At 43.0% G+C, this 13407-nt stretch overlaps 1 protein-coding gene across 4 annotated transcripts in view; it reads left to right on the forward strand.

Moving 5' to 3' along the window:
* gulp1b (GULP PTB domain containing engulfment adaptor 1b) overlaps positions 1-13407 on the forward strand; it is a 376077-nt gene that overhangs the window by 293561 nt on the left and 69109 nt on the right. For all 4 annotated transcript variants that reach the window (XM_067987700.1, XM_067987702.1, XM_067987703.1 and 1 more), the window contains one exon: positions 6405-6497. In XM_067987700.1, the coding sequence (XP_067843801.1) occupies positions 6405-6497 (93 nt within the window). The remainder of the gene's footprint in view (positions 1-6404; positions 6498-13407) is intronic.

Below are 13407 nucleotides of genomic sequence, written 5' to 3' on the forward strand. Positions count from 1 at the left end.
ACCCTCCTCCTAACAATAAAATTCACCAACTTGCACACTTACCCCGGGGTCCAGACACATGTACCGACCTTGCGGACCCCCTCAGATGTACATCTTCCGGATGGGGGCCGCCGTAGCTGCAGTCATGACCTCGGCAGGCGAACAGCATCACCAGCCTCGCCGGCCACGCCGTCCACCTCTGACACGTGGAGCTCCACAACACAGTGCTGTGACACATCCACCTGCACAGCAGGAGGGAGGGCAAAGGCAGAGAGAGATGCGTCGCAGTGGGCACTACCCTCGCCACAGGGTCCACAGACTGAGGCTCAGCTTCCTGGACCTCTGAGCAGCCGTGCACACGGAGGCTCAGAGTCACTCGACATGTAGTCGTGGACATCTGCAGCCTCCTTCATGCCGAGCTGCTCCCGGCTGCCCCGAGCACCATCTTCTTACCTGTCGCTGTCAAAGTCACCACTGCCCTCAACAACTTCTCCGCATCCTTCCAGGGTGCCACCAGGGACATCGCCGACATCTCTGTCATCTGCACAAAAGAGCCCTGCAAATACACCTACTCCCACTCTGCAGTGACACAATGGGTGGCATCAGTTGTGGGTCTTCATTGTGATCCTCAGGAAAGGGCATTATTGCACAAACCAGACAAGATTCGCAAAGACATGGCAGTAGTGGTGACAATATAATATGTAATGTGCGTTGATCAGAAATTAAATATAAGTAAAAACCATGACAAACCCTCAAATACCCTTGTGCATCCCCTTCATGCTCACGATACGTTTGCCTTATGCTTCCTACTGCACATATGTGATGCATGCCCTGTGGCTGCAGCACAGGTAGTGGCAGGTTGAGTGAGGCTGACTGTGAAAGAGATGCACAAGAGGGTGAGTATGAGATAGAGCCATGAGATTGCATGAGGATTGTGTTGAGTGGTAGTGGCAGGATGAGTACTGGCGAGGTGAGTAAGTGCAGGTAAGATGAGGATGAGGTTTGAGTGGGTGTGAGGAGTGATGTGACAGAGTAGTGTTGGCAGTGCAGAAGGAGATGTGGGGTGGGGGTGGGGGCGGTGATGTGGCAGATGGAGTGTAGGTCATTGGAGCGCCTCCTGCACTGTATGCAGGTGCGCAATATGTTAGTGGTGCAGGTGACCTCCTCTACCACCTCGAGCCAGGCCTTAGTGGCAGAGGCAGGCCGCTTCCTCCCGCCTGTCGGGGGGCAGATCTCTGTCCTCCACCTCCTCCTCACCCATCCAATAATAGCTGGAGTGAGGCATCATTAAACCTGGGAGCAGCCTTCCCCCTGGGCTGCTGCTTGCTGTGATTTTCCCTATTTGTTGCAGCATCAGTCAGTGGAGGACTGCCCCTTTAAATAGTGCTCCTCCAGCTGACAGACCTTACTGCGCATGCACAGTCCGCCCGTTGCGCGGTTTAGCAGCGGGGAACCCGGAAGAACAGGTAAGTGGATCCAATCAGCCTGCGATTGCGCGCGGGGCAGACTGATTTCACCGGGCGCGTTACTCACGCGCCCAATCTACCCCCCCGCCGCCATGGTAATGTTGGACCCCTTACATCAGAACTGGTCTGTACCCAAAATATTAATCTGTCTTTTGTTCCTTGCATCCTGGTAAGGGTGAATCTGTCTATATTTCCAGAATTTTCTCCTTTTATTTCAGGTTTCCAGCATTTCTAATTTTTCATTTTGTTTCCAACTTGTGGACACATTGGGGCAGATCTTTAGGTGCTGGTGTAAATCTGTTTTAAATGTTGAAGAACAGGTGCTAATTTCACCAGAATAGAAATGTGCAAATAGCACTCAAGTTTTGAGTGTTAGGCATGTGCATAATTATTCAGATTATGGTTGGTGGTGTAGACAAAATGAAAATTACCCCGATTGGCATGAAGACTCACGAGAATCTGGGTGCCAGCATAAAACAAAAATTAAGAAAAGTGCAGAAATGGTCTTAAGACTGTTGAATTATCCCACTTCCTCGTAATTTTCATATAATGCACCCAACCTGCCAGAAATGCATGTTATGCACAAAAAGGGCAGAGACCTGATGTGAGTCTCTGCCATTTTTCAGTGCCATTATTCCCGTGAACTGGCATAGGCACATATTAACAACACAAGAATTGGCTACATCACCTTTCCATTCTTCTCTAGCACAGTTGTCTCATTGGCAGTTGGGGCATCCCTATTGTGCCCTGGAGTGTTTAACATACCAGCACACCAGGAGGGAGGGATTTGAAATTTCGGCAAACGTGTGACTATGCAGATATAGGTGTTAACTTTGTACTGATGCAAAGCAAAAGGACGGTCGACCATCATTATGTTGGGGAGTTTTTGGGCCATGTGTAGTCCTTGAAACAATGTACACCAAAAACTCAGTTTTACAGCCACCATGTAGGCTGTCATAAAAGTTCATGCTTCAGCACATAATTATACAATGCAATTTTCATAAGAGTTAACTTTATGATTTCTTTATGTGCTTACAATCAATGATACAATTGATGGCATTGCATAATGAATGGTATTATTTATGTTGCCTGTGTGTAAACACTGAAAAGACTTCCATCGATGTCAATTTCCCTCAGATTTGATCTGAATACAGTTGGCTGTTGATAAACCTGATACTTTTGTTAAATGATTTAATTCTCAAGGCCACAGTAACTTGGTGCAGCTTTTATTAACTTAGACAATAGGATAAATTGAAGAACGAGACAGCTTGAAAATGCGTTAAGGCAGGGGTGTCTAACCTCTATCTCTAAGGTTACATGCATCACCGAGCCCTGGCAATGCAGCCCTCAAAACCAAGACAACTTGGTCCTATTTCCACTCATATTTCTTGCTTGGTAGTTTGAGTTTTGTGTGCTTGGAAGTTTGGAAAGGGCTGCTTTTAGTGGTGTTATCTCATTGGTGAATAAATCAGAACAACTATTAAAGTTCCTGCTTCAGTGCAAATTAATACCTCCAGCTTGAGATATATGCAAATTAACAGCAACATTGAGTTAAACTTTAAACTGGCACCTACGGCTCTATGGTGCACACTTATGTGACCCAAGATGACTCCTGCATTAAAATATATTAATTTTACAAAGCGCTCCTGAATGTTTTGGCCTGGATATTCCGGCCCCAACCGGTTGAAAAGTCAGCATGAGTGTGACGAGCATAGGTGGAAAGTGACTTGGGATTATGAGTCTTCACCAGCACGTCACACACCACTTTTCTGCCTGCTCCCTACCCCCTTAGCAGGAGCACAGCTCATTTCCACCAGTCAGGCAGTGTAGGCCACGCGAATAAGGGTAGGATGATATCAACTGCCACAGTTCCCAGCATCTACCCTTTATTACGTCAGACATATAGGGCCCATTGAATCAGAACAGGCAAATCCAGGGCTCAGTCAATAAATAGCAGTGGATCAACCATACTGGTGCCAGATTAGAACTTCACTGAGGTAGATTTGGTGTAATTGGATGGGGAGGAATTATTATGTTATCTGGTTCTGCTGTTATTTCAATTTGGTGCATTTCAGTCTGAGGGCTGGAGATTTGGAAGCTGAGAATGAAGATCAGAATAATGCAGAGGTTCCAGGGAATATTTTTGTGCCTCGGCCAAGAAACATTAGACATTCTCTTATAAGAGACACCTTCTTATGAGAACTAGTACTCTGATTTAGTTTTACATGGGAAAGACCCCATGGCACAAACCCCCATATCAGTTCATTGGAACATAGGAACAGGAGGAGGCCATTCAGCCCCTCGTGTCTGCTCCGCCATTTGATAAGATCATGGCTGATCTGTGATTTAACTCCATATACCTGCCTTTGGCCCATATCCCTTAATACCTTTGGTTGCCAAAAAGCTATCTATCTCAGATTTAAATTTAGCAATTGAGCTAGTATCAATTGCCGTTTGCGGAAGAGAGTTCCAAACTTCTACCACCCTTTGGGTGTAGAAATGTTTTCTAATCTCACTCCTGAAAGGTCTGGCTCTAATTTTTAGACTATGCCCCCTACTCCTAGAATCCCCAACCAGCGGAAATAGTTTCTCTCTATCCACCCTATCCGTTCCCCTTAATATCTTATGAACTTCGATCAGATCACCCCATAACCTTCGAAGCTCTAGAGAATACAACCCCAATTTGTGTAATCTCTCCTCGTAACTTAACCCTTGAAGTCCGGGTATCATTCTAGTAAACCTACGCTGCACTCCCTCCAAGGCCAATATGTCCTTCCGAAGGTGCAGTGCCCAGAAATGCTCACAGTACTCCAGGTGCGGTTTAACCAGGGTTTTGTATATCTGCAGCATAACTTCTGCCCCCTTGTACTCCAGTCCTCTCGATATAAAGGCCAGCATTCCATTTGCCTTCTTGATTATTTTCTGCACCTGTTCATGACACTTCAATGATCCATGTACCTGAACCCCTAAGTCCCTTTGGACATCCACAGTTTTTAACTTTTTACCATTTAGAAAGTACCCTGTTCTATCTTTTTTTGATCCAAAGTGGATGACCTCACATTTGTCTACATTGAATTCCATCTGCCACAGTTTTGCCCATTCACCTAATCTATTAATATCGCTTTGTAATTTTATGTTTTCATCTACACTGCTTACAATGCCACCAATCTTTGTAAACAATTTTACAACACCAAGTTATAGTCCAGCAATTTTATTTTAAATTCACAAGCTTTCGGAGGCTTCCTCCTTCGTCAGGTGAACGATGTCACCTGACGAAGGAGGAAGCCTCCGAAAGCTTGTGAATTTAAAATAAAATTGCTGGACTATAACTTGGTGTTGTAAAATTGTTTACAATTGTCAACCCCAGTCCATCACCGGCATCTCCACATCATGACCAATCTTTGTGTCATCGGCAAACTTAGATATGAGACTTTCTATGCCTTCATCTAAGTCATTAATAAATATTGTGAATAATTGAGGCCCCAAGACAGATCCCTGCGGGACTCCACTAGTCACATCCTGCCAATGTGAATACTTACCCATTATCCCTACTCTCTCGCTTTTCGCTCAGCCAATTTCCTAACCAAGTCCGTACCCTTCCCTCGATTCCATGGGCTTCTAACTTAGCTAACAGTCTCTTATGTGGGACCTTATCAAATGCCTTCTGGAAGTCCATATAAATAAAATCCATAGACATTTCCCTGTCCACTACTTTAGTCACCTCTTCAAAAAATTCTACAAATATTGTAGAAAGATGCAGTTCATGGCTGCATCTTTCTACAATATTGAATGATGCATCCACCTTTTGTGGGAATCACTCAAACACCTCGTTATCTCACAAGCCTCATTATATATGTATTAAAGAAGAAAGATGGTATCTCCCCAATTCATTACAATGACATCTGTACGATTCTACAAAGTATACTCGATCATAACCATAGTGCACCCCTTCGTGACTCTGGGTGCCTTAAACCTTTAGCTAATCACAACTTTTAAGTATTATGTGAGTGCCCAAATGGATGAATGACTCTTCTGTATGCATTGGGACCTCATTGAACTGAGGTGGTTTACGCCTTTGGCAACTACTGTCCTGAGAGGGACCAGCTGCAGGTTGTATCTCTCAATATGAGGATGGGCAAACCAGTATCTTCAAACACTCAAGGACTTGACAAATTGTCTCACTGGAACAGGATTACTGAGGAAATGTTCATCCTGTGATGCCACGCTTGCCAAGCCAGTATGGTTTGATGCATTCTGGCTTGGGCTACTGATCAGTTGATGAATAGACCCAATCGGCTGTATCAGAGCTGCCCCTATCTTTGCTTGTCTGAATGCCGGCACTGAAGGCCTCCATGGCAGAATTTTGAGCTTTCTCTTGGGCCAAAAAGATCTGGAATATTAATTTCAAACTTTCTGGGTTTTTTGTAATGTTCCACAACAAAATTGTCATGTGTACATAGTGTGCTGCTGCTTGTGTCCCAGTTTACCCCTTATTTTAAAATTACCCTAATTTTTTAATCGATATATGGATGTATTATTAGTCTGGTACTTTTTGTTGGAATGCAGGATTTCAAGTAAGTTTCAGAGGCTAAAGTGAGTTTCTACAAGATTTTTTAAAGTTAAGCAGTAGCAATTTACACATGCAAGCACGACGTCTAATTATGTATAAATGGAATACCCATTCGGGAATTTCCAAAAACCAAGGACTGCCTTCTTCAGAGTTCCTCATGATGGGGGTCTGCTGTTGTATCTTACATGCTTCACGTACTTACAGTAAAACACTAGCCTTTTTATTAACATTGATTATCATGATGTATCCTAGTCCCTCATGAATGTTAGGTCTCCTCCTTGCCAAAGCCAGATAATTCTAGTTCCAAAGTCAGTTTTGTGCACATGGTTTAAATTGTAAAACTTTTGAGACCGTAGTCATGCAGTTTCAAAATTAAAGTTGTTTTACAGATTCAGGAGCTGGAAACTGAGAATATCGAGTTGAAAAAGAAAGTTCAGGAGCTGGAAATAAAAGTCAAGGTCACTCAAGGTCCATCATCACCAGTAAGTACAAAAAAATTGGTAGCTTATCTATTTTCCTTTTAATCAACAATTGAAGTACTTAATATATGGTTGTAGAAATCGTATTACAGAATAAAGGCATTTGTTTTAATAGAGAAAGCTTCTTTCCAGTGGATTTACACATCTCAAATGTTTTCCAAAACCTGCAATCAAAGAGACATTTTTATGATGCAACTCACTTTTCTTAAGCTTTTTGTTGAAATGTAAGTTATTAAAATAATGAATAGATTTATATTTATTCTTATGCTGTGGTGCTGTTTTGGTACAGTATATAGAGGAAAAAAGGTTGGGTTTTCAATTTTAATAAATTAACTAATTGTTCACGTTTTAGCCTTATGTTATGGGCATAATGTTTGTACGTCTGTGGCAAAACATTTGACTTGATCTGACAGTTCATTTGGATGCTTTTTTGCCATCTTACAAAATAATACAAAACTCCTTTTTTGGAGCTGAATCAATTTCATGGGCATTTACGAGTGTCAGCTGAAAAGGAATGATTTAAATAAGCCGAATATTTTGCATGATGCAAAGATATTTAATTAAGAAGCTTTCCCATTTGAATCCTGCTTTTGATCATGTTTGGTAATAAAAAGCAAATGAGGGCTAAATTGGGCTGCATAGCGACTGTTGTGCAGGTTCTATGTGGACTCCTAAGCCCTGAAAATGGCGTCCGAGATGCGCATGTACACTTCCGGCGTGACGTGCGCAGGACGCCATCTTGGTAAATGCATTTGCGCGCGCGCACCTAACGAATGCCGGCAGCATGTAAAGGAGGGAGATTATGACGTTAATCAGTGCACAACGCTCATTTGAAGCAGCCGGCGGCATTTTCAAACTCCCCGCTCCAGCCACCTTACTGTCCTAATTGCGCACAACTGAACAGAAGTTAAAGGGCATGAAAGATCCCTCCACCAGCGCTTTTGAAAGGGATCATGCAGGAGTTACAGATTAGTTGCTGGATTAGTTACTCTGGCTTCTCGTACAATTGTGGAACTTTCCAATACTTGGAGAAAGTTGCAGTATTACGTAGAAAGTGGTCTTGCTGGTCATGCAGTAATGTTAGTGGCATTTAAAATGATGTGTCTGCATCATCATGGTCATATTCCTCTGGCTCCTCTGACGGTGCCGGTTCCAGATGTTGGGGTATCTGAAATGACAAAGGGACACAGGTTGAGTTGTGGTGGGGGAAGAGAAGAAAGTAGGACATGTGTAGTCACACCATCTGCAGCACGTGAGTCAGAAAAGATTGCGGGATAAGGGAGAAGTGGGGAGTGAGAAGGTGGATTAGGTATGCAGAGACCCTCATCATCGATATCTCCAGCACCGCCAGTGGCCACGGCCACAGTGAGGGCCCACCCAATGATCGCCAGCACATGTCCTCCATGGGGGTGAGGACGTGTAGGCGAGCCTGTCCTCCCCCAGGTCTTTCCTGCTGCCTGTTGTTATGCGCCAGTGTGTGTGACCTGTGAGTTGTGGATGTGCGGCTTGCAAGAGTGGTACTGTGTGAGGATGAGATACAGCATCTGATTTGAAGAGTTGCACGATGATGGAAAGAGTTTGTTGGTATGTGGGTGACAGGGGGTGTAGTGCCTGGAGCAGTGGATGAGACTAGTGGTGCATTTGGTAGGAGACGCCACTAGACAGTTGAAGTCACTCACCTTGACCACTTGTGTCAAATCATTGAACTTCTTCCTGCACTGCATCCATGTGGATGGTGCAATGCTCCTGGCATTCACCTCGTGTGCCACTTCCTCCCACTGCCTCCTCAGCATATGTCTGGAGGGCCTCCTGCTCCTCTGCGGATAAAGGATTCCCCTCTGTGCATCCACCTCTTGCTCCAAGGCTTCTAGTTTGTCGTCTGAGAACCTTGGTGCACGCTCCCTGGCAGGCCCAGCCATTCTTCAGTATATTCCACCATAGAGTTAGTTGCCACACCAATTCCAGATCTCCCTGCAGCCACAGTGCACCTCCCCTTTAAGAGGTGCAGGCTGCCTTTAAGTAGTGCTAGCCCTGCTAGTGCGTGTGGCCAGTTAACAGCGCAGGTGGCGTTGGCTGCACACAGCAATCACTGCAATCACCAGGCAACACGAATGTTACATGGTTTTCGGGGGATTAACCAATTTAACCGCCAGTATGCTTGCTATGAACTGATTTACAATTTCTACACAGATGATATTGTAATGTTCTGAAAAGTAGTTTGACTACAAAGACTAATGAGCTTCACTGGAGAAGATGGCCTTTTCTTATGCTCTCACTCCGATGGCATAATATTGACTCCGATGGCATAATATTGAGAGCTGTGGCAACATCATCTTGAAACTATTCGCAGGTGCTTGGAACTGTTCATTCTGATAGTTCTGATAATTAAATTATTAAATGAATATTTTCTAGCAATGCAGCAAGGTCCCAATTGTTCTTATTTGCAATTATCTACAAATTGAACCACCGTGAGCCAGGACTTTAAATTGAATTGCATCTTTCAACTAATGAGTGTCTTGAAGGAATCTTTACGCACAGGTGAGGTTCTGCAGGATTGGAACTAAGTAAGCATAGTACTTATTATGCACCCTGGGATCCCTTATCTTGCAGCTTTATCAACTTGTTCTCCTGCTTTTAAAGGTTTGTGTGTCTGAACCCCAAAGTCTCTCTGCCCTCTACATTTTCCCAAATTATTACCTGTCTGTCCTCCTGAAGTTGTTTACAATCATCTCTCTCTCTCTCTCTCTCTCTCTCTCTCTCACACACACACTTATTTATTACGGGCATACACTTCCTGTCAACATTGTCCATTATAAATTCTTGCGTCCACGTTTATAATGGTACTACAATGCCACCACTGGCCGGAGGGTGTACTTACAGTTTGACAAGTTCACATTGGCACTTCCCATTTTAAATGTGAAAACAGGAATTTATAATAGGAATATAAAAATATGGATAAAATGTATGATTTTAAAATGGGGACTGAATTACATCTGTGCATCTAGTCCAATTATCTTCCGCTTCACCTGAGGATTATGCTCGGTGGTGTTTGCCCTTGTTTATAAGTGTGTATATATACCTCAGGTGGCAGTTCTCATGATGCATTAGAAGATATGCAGTTATATGCTATATGACATGCCGTATATCACCAGGACCACTGATTTATGGTGATTGAATAATTGTAATTATTTTTTATCACAAAAAATTACGGGAGTATTCATTGTGCAGCCCCCACCACTTAAAACGTCCAGGTTTAAAACGGGCAGTGGCTTATATTGGCCAAAAAGCGATAACCATCATCCATTTGTATTAACAACACTTTCAAAGTTGCAGTTATAGCGTCTTAAGTGCTCCATTTATTTTGAGCAGAAACAGCTCTGCTTACTCGTTAGTTTGCACCTAGTCAAGGTCCACTGAATGCAAGAACAAACATAAGTAAATAATATCTCGTATCTAGAACGAGAAGGGGTAATGAAAATGTAATGGACAGATTTCTAACAGGAATTGGGGGATTTTTCTGAATAATTTAATTATTTAAGTTTTTATTTGTTAATATTATGTAAATGTATACTTTTTAAGTGTATATGTAGCTGACTGGCTGAGGAAAGAGTGGGGAGCATTTTTGTCTTCGCCACTTGGGTGGTAAAATGCAGGGAAGATTACCCACCAGCTATAGAAACCACCTGGTCTTTTCCATTGAAAATAATGAAAATAAAAATGGGGTGGTTTCTACAATGAGTCGGCCATCGTCCGCAATGGTTTATTGCTCAAACGGTAATGCCAAAAATTACCACTGTATTTTTGCTGAAAGAAGTTGGAAAAAAAACTGTTTGATTGATATGATTAGTTTTGTGGTAGTTTCTGGTACTTAGTAGCTTTGAAAAAATTGGTGTGATTTGATTAGTTGGTCTTGTGTGGGTTGCTGCTTTGTGGCTTTTCCTACCTGTATGTTTGAGTGAATCAGCATGGTAAATTTAACAGATAATGGCCTGGAATTCGCTGCTATGGCGATATTGGCAACAAACGCCATTAATTAGACCATTGTACTTCCCGATCCTCCAGTGGCGAATTTACACTGGGAATTTCATCCTAATTTTCTTGTTTATTTATTTATATCTAGCAGCAAATTATGAAATGATATCAACAGGAATAGATATTGGTATAAGATCAAAAATTAGTAGGAAAATAATAGATCTTCTGTAACTCTCACACTGTATCACAAAAAGTGCAGTACTTTACCCCTGATTGACATCAGAAAGCGATTTCAGAAGCAATGCAGAAAACACTCACCCCAATTTCAGTGTTTCAAAGATCACCCTCATTTTTTTCACTTATAGTATTTAGCAGTGTGAGAAATAAGTATAAATAACATTCGCATTTGCATTACATTAAACCTTCAAAAATGTGGGCTTTGATTAATCTGAACCAGAAAATTTAGATTTCAGATAGCAACTGTATTATGCCCAGACGCAATGTTGCCTCTTTTTTATGTTATTGTTATGATTTTGTATTTGTTATGATTTCTCCATACTCAGCCCACCAGCGCCATTCTGCAATGATCTGAGTGGCAGTGGCTTGAATTCAGCAAATTCAATCTCGCTGTTGACTTAAAAGATGACAGAGCAATGATAATTTGCTATTGAGCTGTTTCGGTGCGGGAAATGGTGGAGCGGTGGAAAAGTCTCAGGAAATTTTTTAGAGTGACATAACTAATGGTTGAAGTTACTTGCACCATAATTTCCTGGGACTTTTGTGCCGTAAATTGGGCCCCGCGTTGCTGATGCGCCATTACAATGATGCAAATCTCCTTGAAATTCCGGGCCATTGTTTATTTGAGCTGGTTAAAGAACCATCATTTTTCACACTATGGGCCCATTTCAAAAGTGACACACACATTTCAGTGTGTGGCATTTGCCATATGCAAGACAGTTATACTTTATGGATGATTACTTTGTTCATAGGGAATTATAAATTGTTGCGCCTAAGTTAAAACTTGATTGCTCTCTTTATCTGCAAAATAATTGTTGCAAAATAGTTGTCGGTGAAATAGTTGCTTGCAATTGTTCTGCTGCTGTGACCTCAAGGTCTCAATCCTATCATCTTGTCCCTTCTAACTCCATATGCCTCATTTCCTACAGTCATTTTTTTCTTTGTTGTCCTGCTGGGATCTGAAAGGGTGCAATGCTGTCCAAATTCTTCCTGTTATACCTACTGGCTTTGCAGGAAGGTTTTCTTCTGACCAAACATAAAGCTCGGAACACATTGCAGTGTTTTCTATAAAGGTTAACTTGTATTTGGACTTTAGTTACATTTATCCTCACCATAGGAAAGAAAGCCTAACTTAAACTATAATGTTATATGTACAGTAACTTTCTGCTGGTATCCAAATCACTTAAGTGTCCATTGTATTAAATTTGCTAGACGCAGTATCATTCCATTTCTAAAACAAAAGCAAAATACTGCGGATGCTGGAAATCTGAAACAAAAATAGAAAATGATCGAAATACTGAGCAGGTCAGGCAGCATCTGTGGAGAGAGGAGCAGAGTTAACGATTCAGGTCGAAGACCTTTCGTCAGAACTGGAAGAAGTTAAAGATTTAACAGTTTTTAAGCAAGTACAGAGCCAAGGCAAGAAGCGGGGGAGGAGAGGAAAGGTCTGTGATAGGGTAGAGGGCAGGAGTGATTAAATGATAAAAGGGACGATGGTGCAAGGCGAGGAGGGTGGTAATGGGACTGGTTAAGAAACCAAGGTTGGGTCCAGAGGAGCTGTAAATGGCAACAGCAGAACCATTACCAGCACATGCTGTCTGAAAAAATGGGAGCAGTGGTTATGCTCTGAGTTGTTGAAATCAGTGTTGAATCCAGAACGTTGTAAAGTGCCTAAACGAAAGATGAGGTTCTGTCCCTCGAGCTTACATTGAGCTTCATTGGAACAGTGTAAGAGGCCAAGGACAGAGAGGTCAGAGTGGGAGTGGATCGGAGAATTAAAATGGCAAATGACCGGCAGATCAGGGTCACGTTTGCGGACTGAATGGAGGTGTTCAGCAAAATGATCACTCAATCTGCGTTTGGTCTCCCCAGTGTAGAGGAGATCGCATTGTGTGCAACAAATACAATGTATTAAATTGTAAGAAGTACAAGTAAATCATTGTTTCACCTGGAGGGTGTGTTTGGGGCCCTGGATGATGGGAAGGGAAAAGGTGAAAGGATAGGTGTTGCATCTCCCGTGCTGTGGTCGAGGGCCCTGTCAACCACAGTGGAGGGGAATTCTCAGATGAGAGAAAAGGAAGACATATCCGAAGCACTGTCGTGCAAGGTGGCATTGTCAAAACAGGTGTGACAGAGAACCTGGGAGAATGGAATAGAGTCCTAACAGGAAGTGGGGTGGGAGGAAGTGTAATCAAGGTAGCTGTGGTCGTGGGTGGGCTTATAGTAGATATTGGTGGGCAGCCTATCCCCAGAAATGGAGATAGATAAATCAAGGAAGAGAAGGGAAGAGTCAGAGATGGACCATGTGAAGGCGAGGGAAGGGTGGAAATTGGAAGCAAAATTGATGAAATTTTCCAGTTTGGGGCGAGAACAGGAAGCAGCACTGATACAGTCATCAATGTACCGGAAAAAGAGGTGAAGGAGGGGACCTGAATAGGACTGGAACAAGAAATGTTCCACGTATACCACAAAAGGGCAGGCATAGCTAGGACCCATACGGGTTCCTGTAGCAACACCCTTTATTTGGAGGAAGTGAGTGGAGTCAGAGGAGAAGTTGTAAGAACGAGTTCAGCCGGGCGGAGGAGGGTGATGGTGGATGGGGACTGGTTGGACCTCCATTCTAGGAAGAAGCGGAGGGCACGCAGGCCGTCTGGGTGGAGGATGGAGGTGTAGAGGGACTGGACGTCCAGGGTGAAAAGGAGAT

The sequence above is a fragment of the Heptranchias perlo genome, chromosome 7 (assembly GCF_035084215.1).
Source record: "Heptranchias perlo isolate sHepPer1 chromosome 7, sHepPer1.hap1, whole genome shotgun sequence".
Classification (NCBI taxonomy): domain Eukaryota; kingdom Metazoa; phylum Chordata; class Chondrichthyes; order Hexanchiformes; family Hexanchidae; genus Heptranchias; species Heptranchias perlo.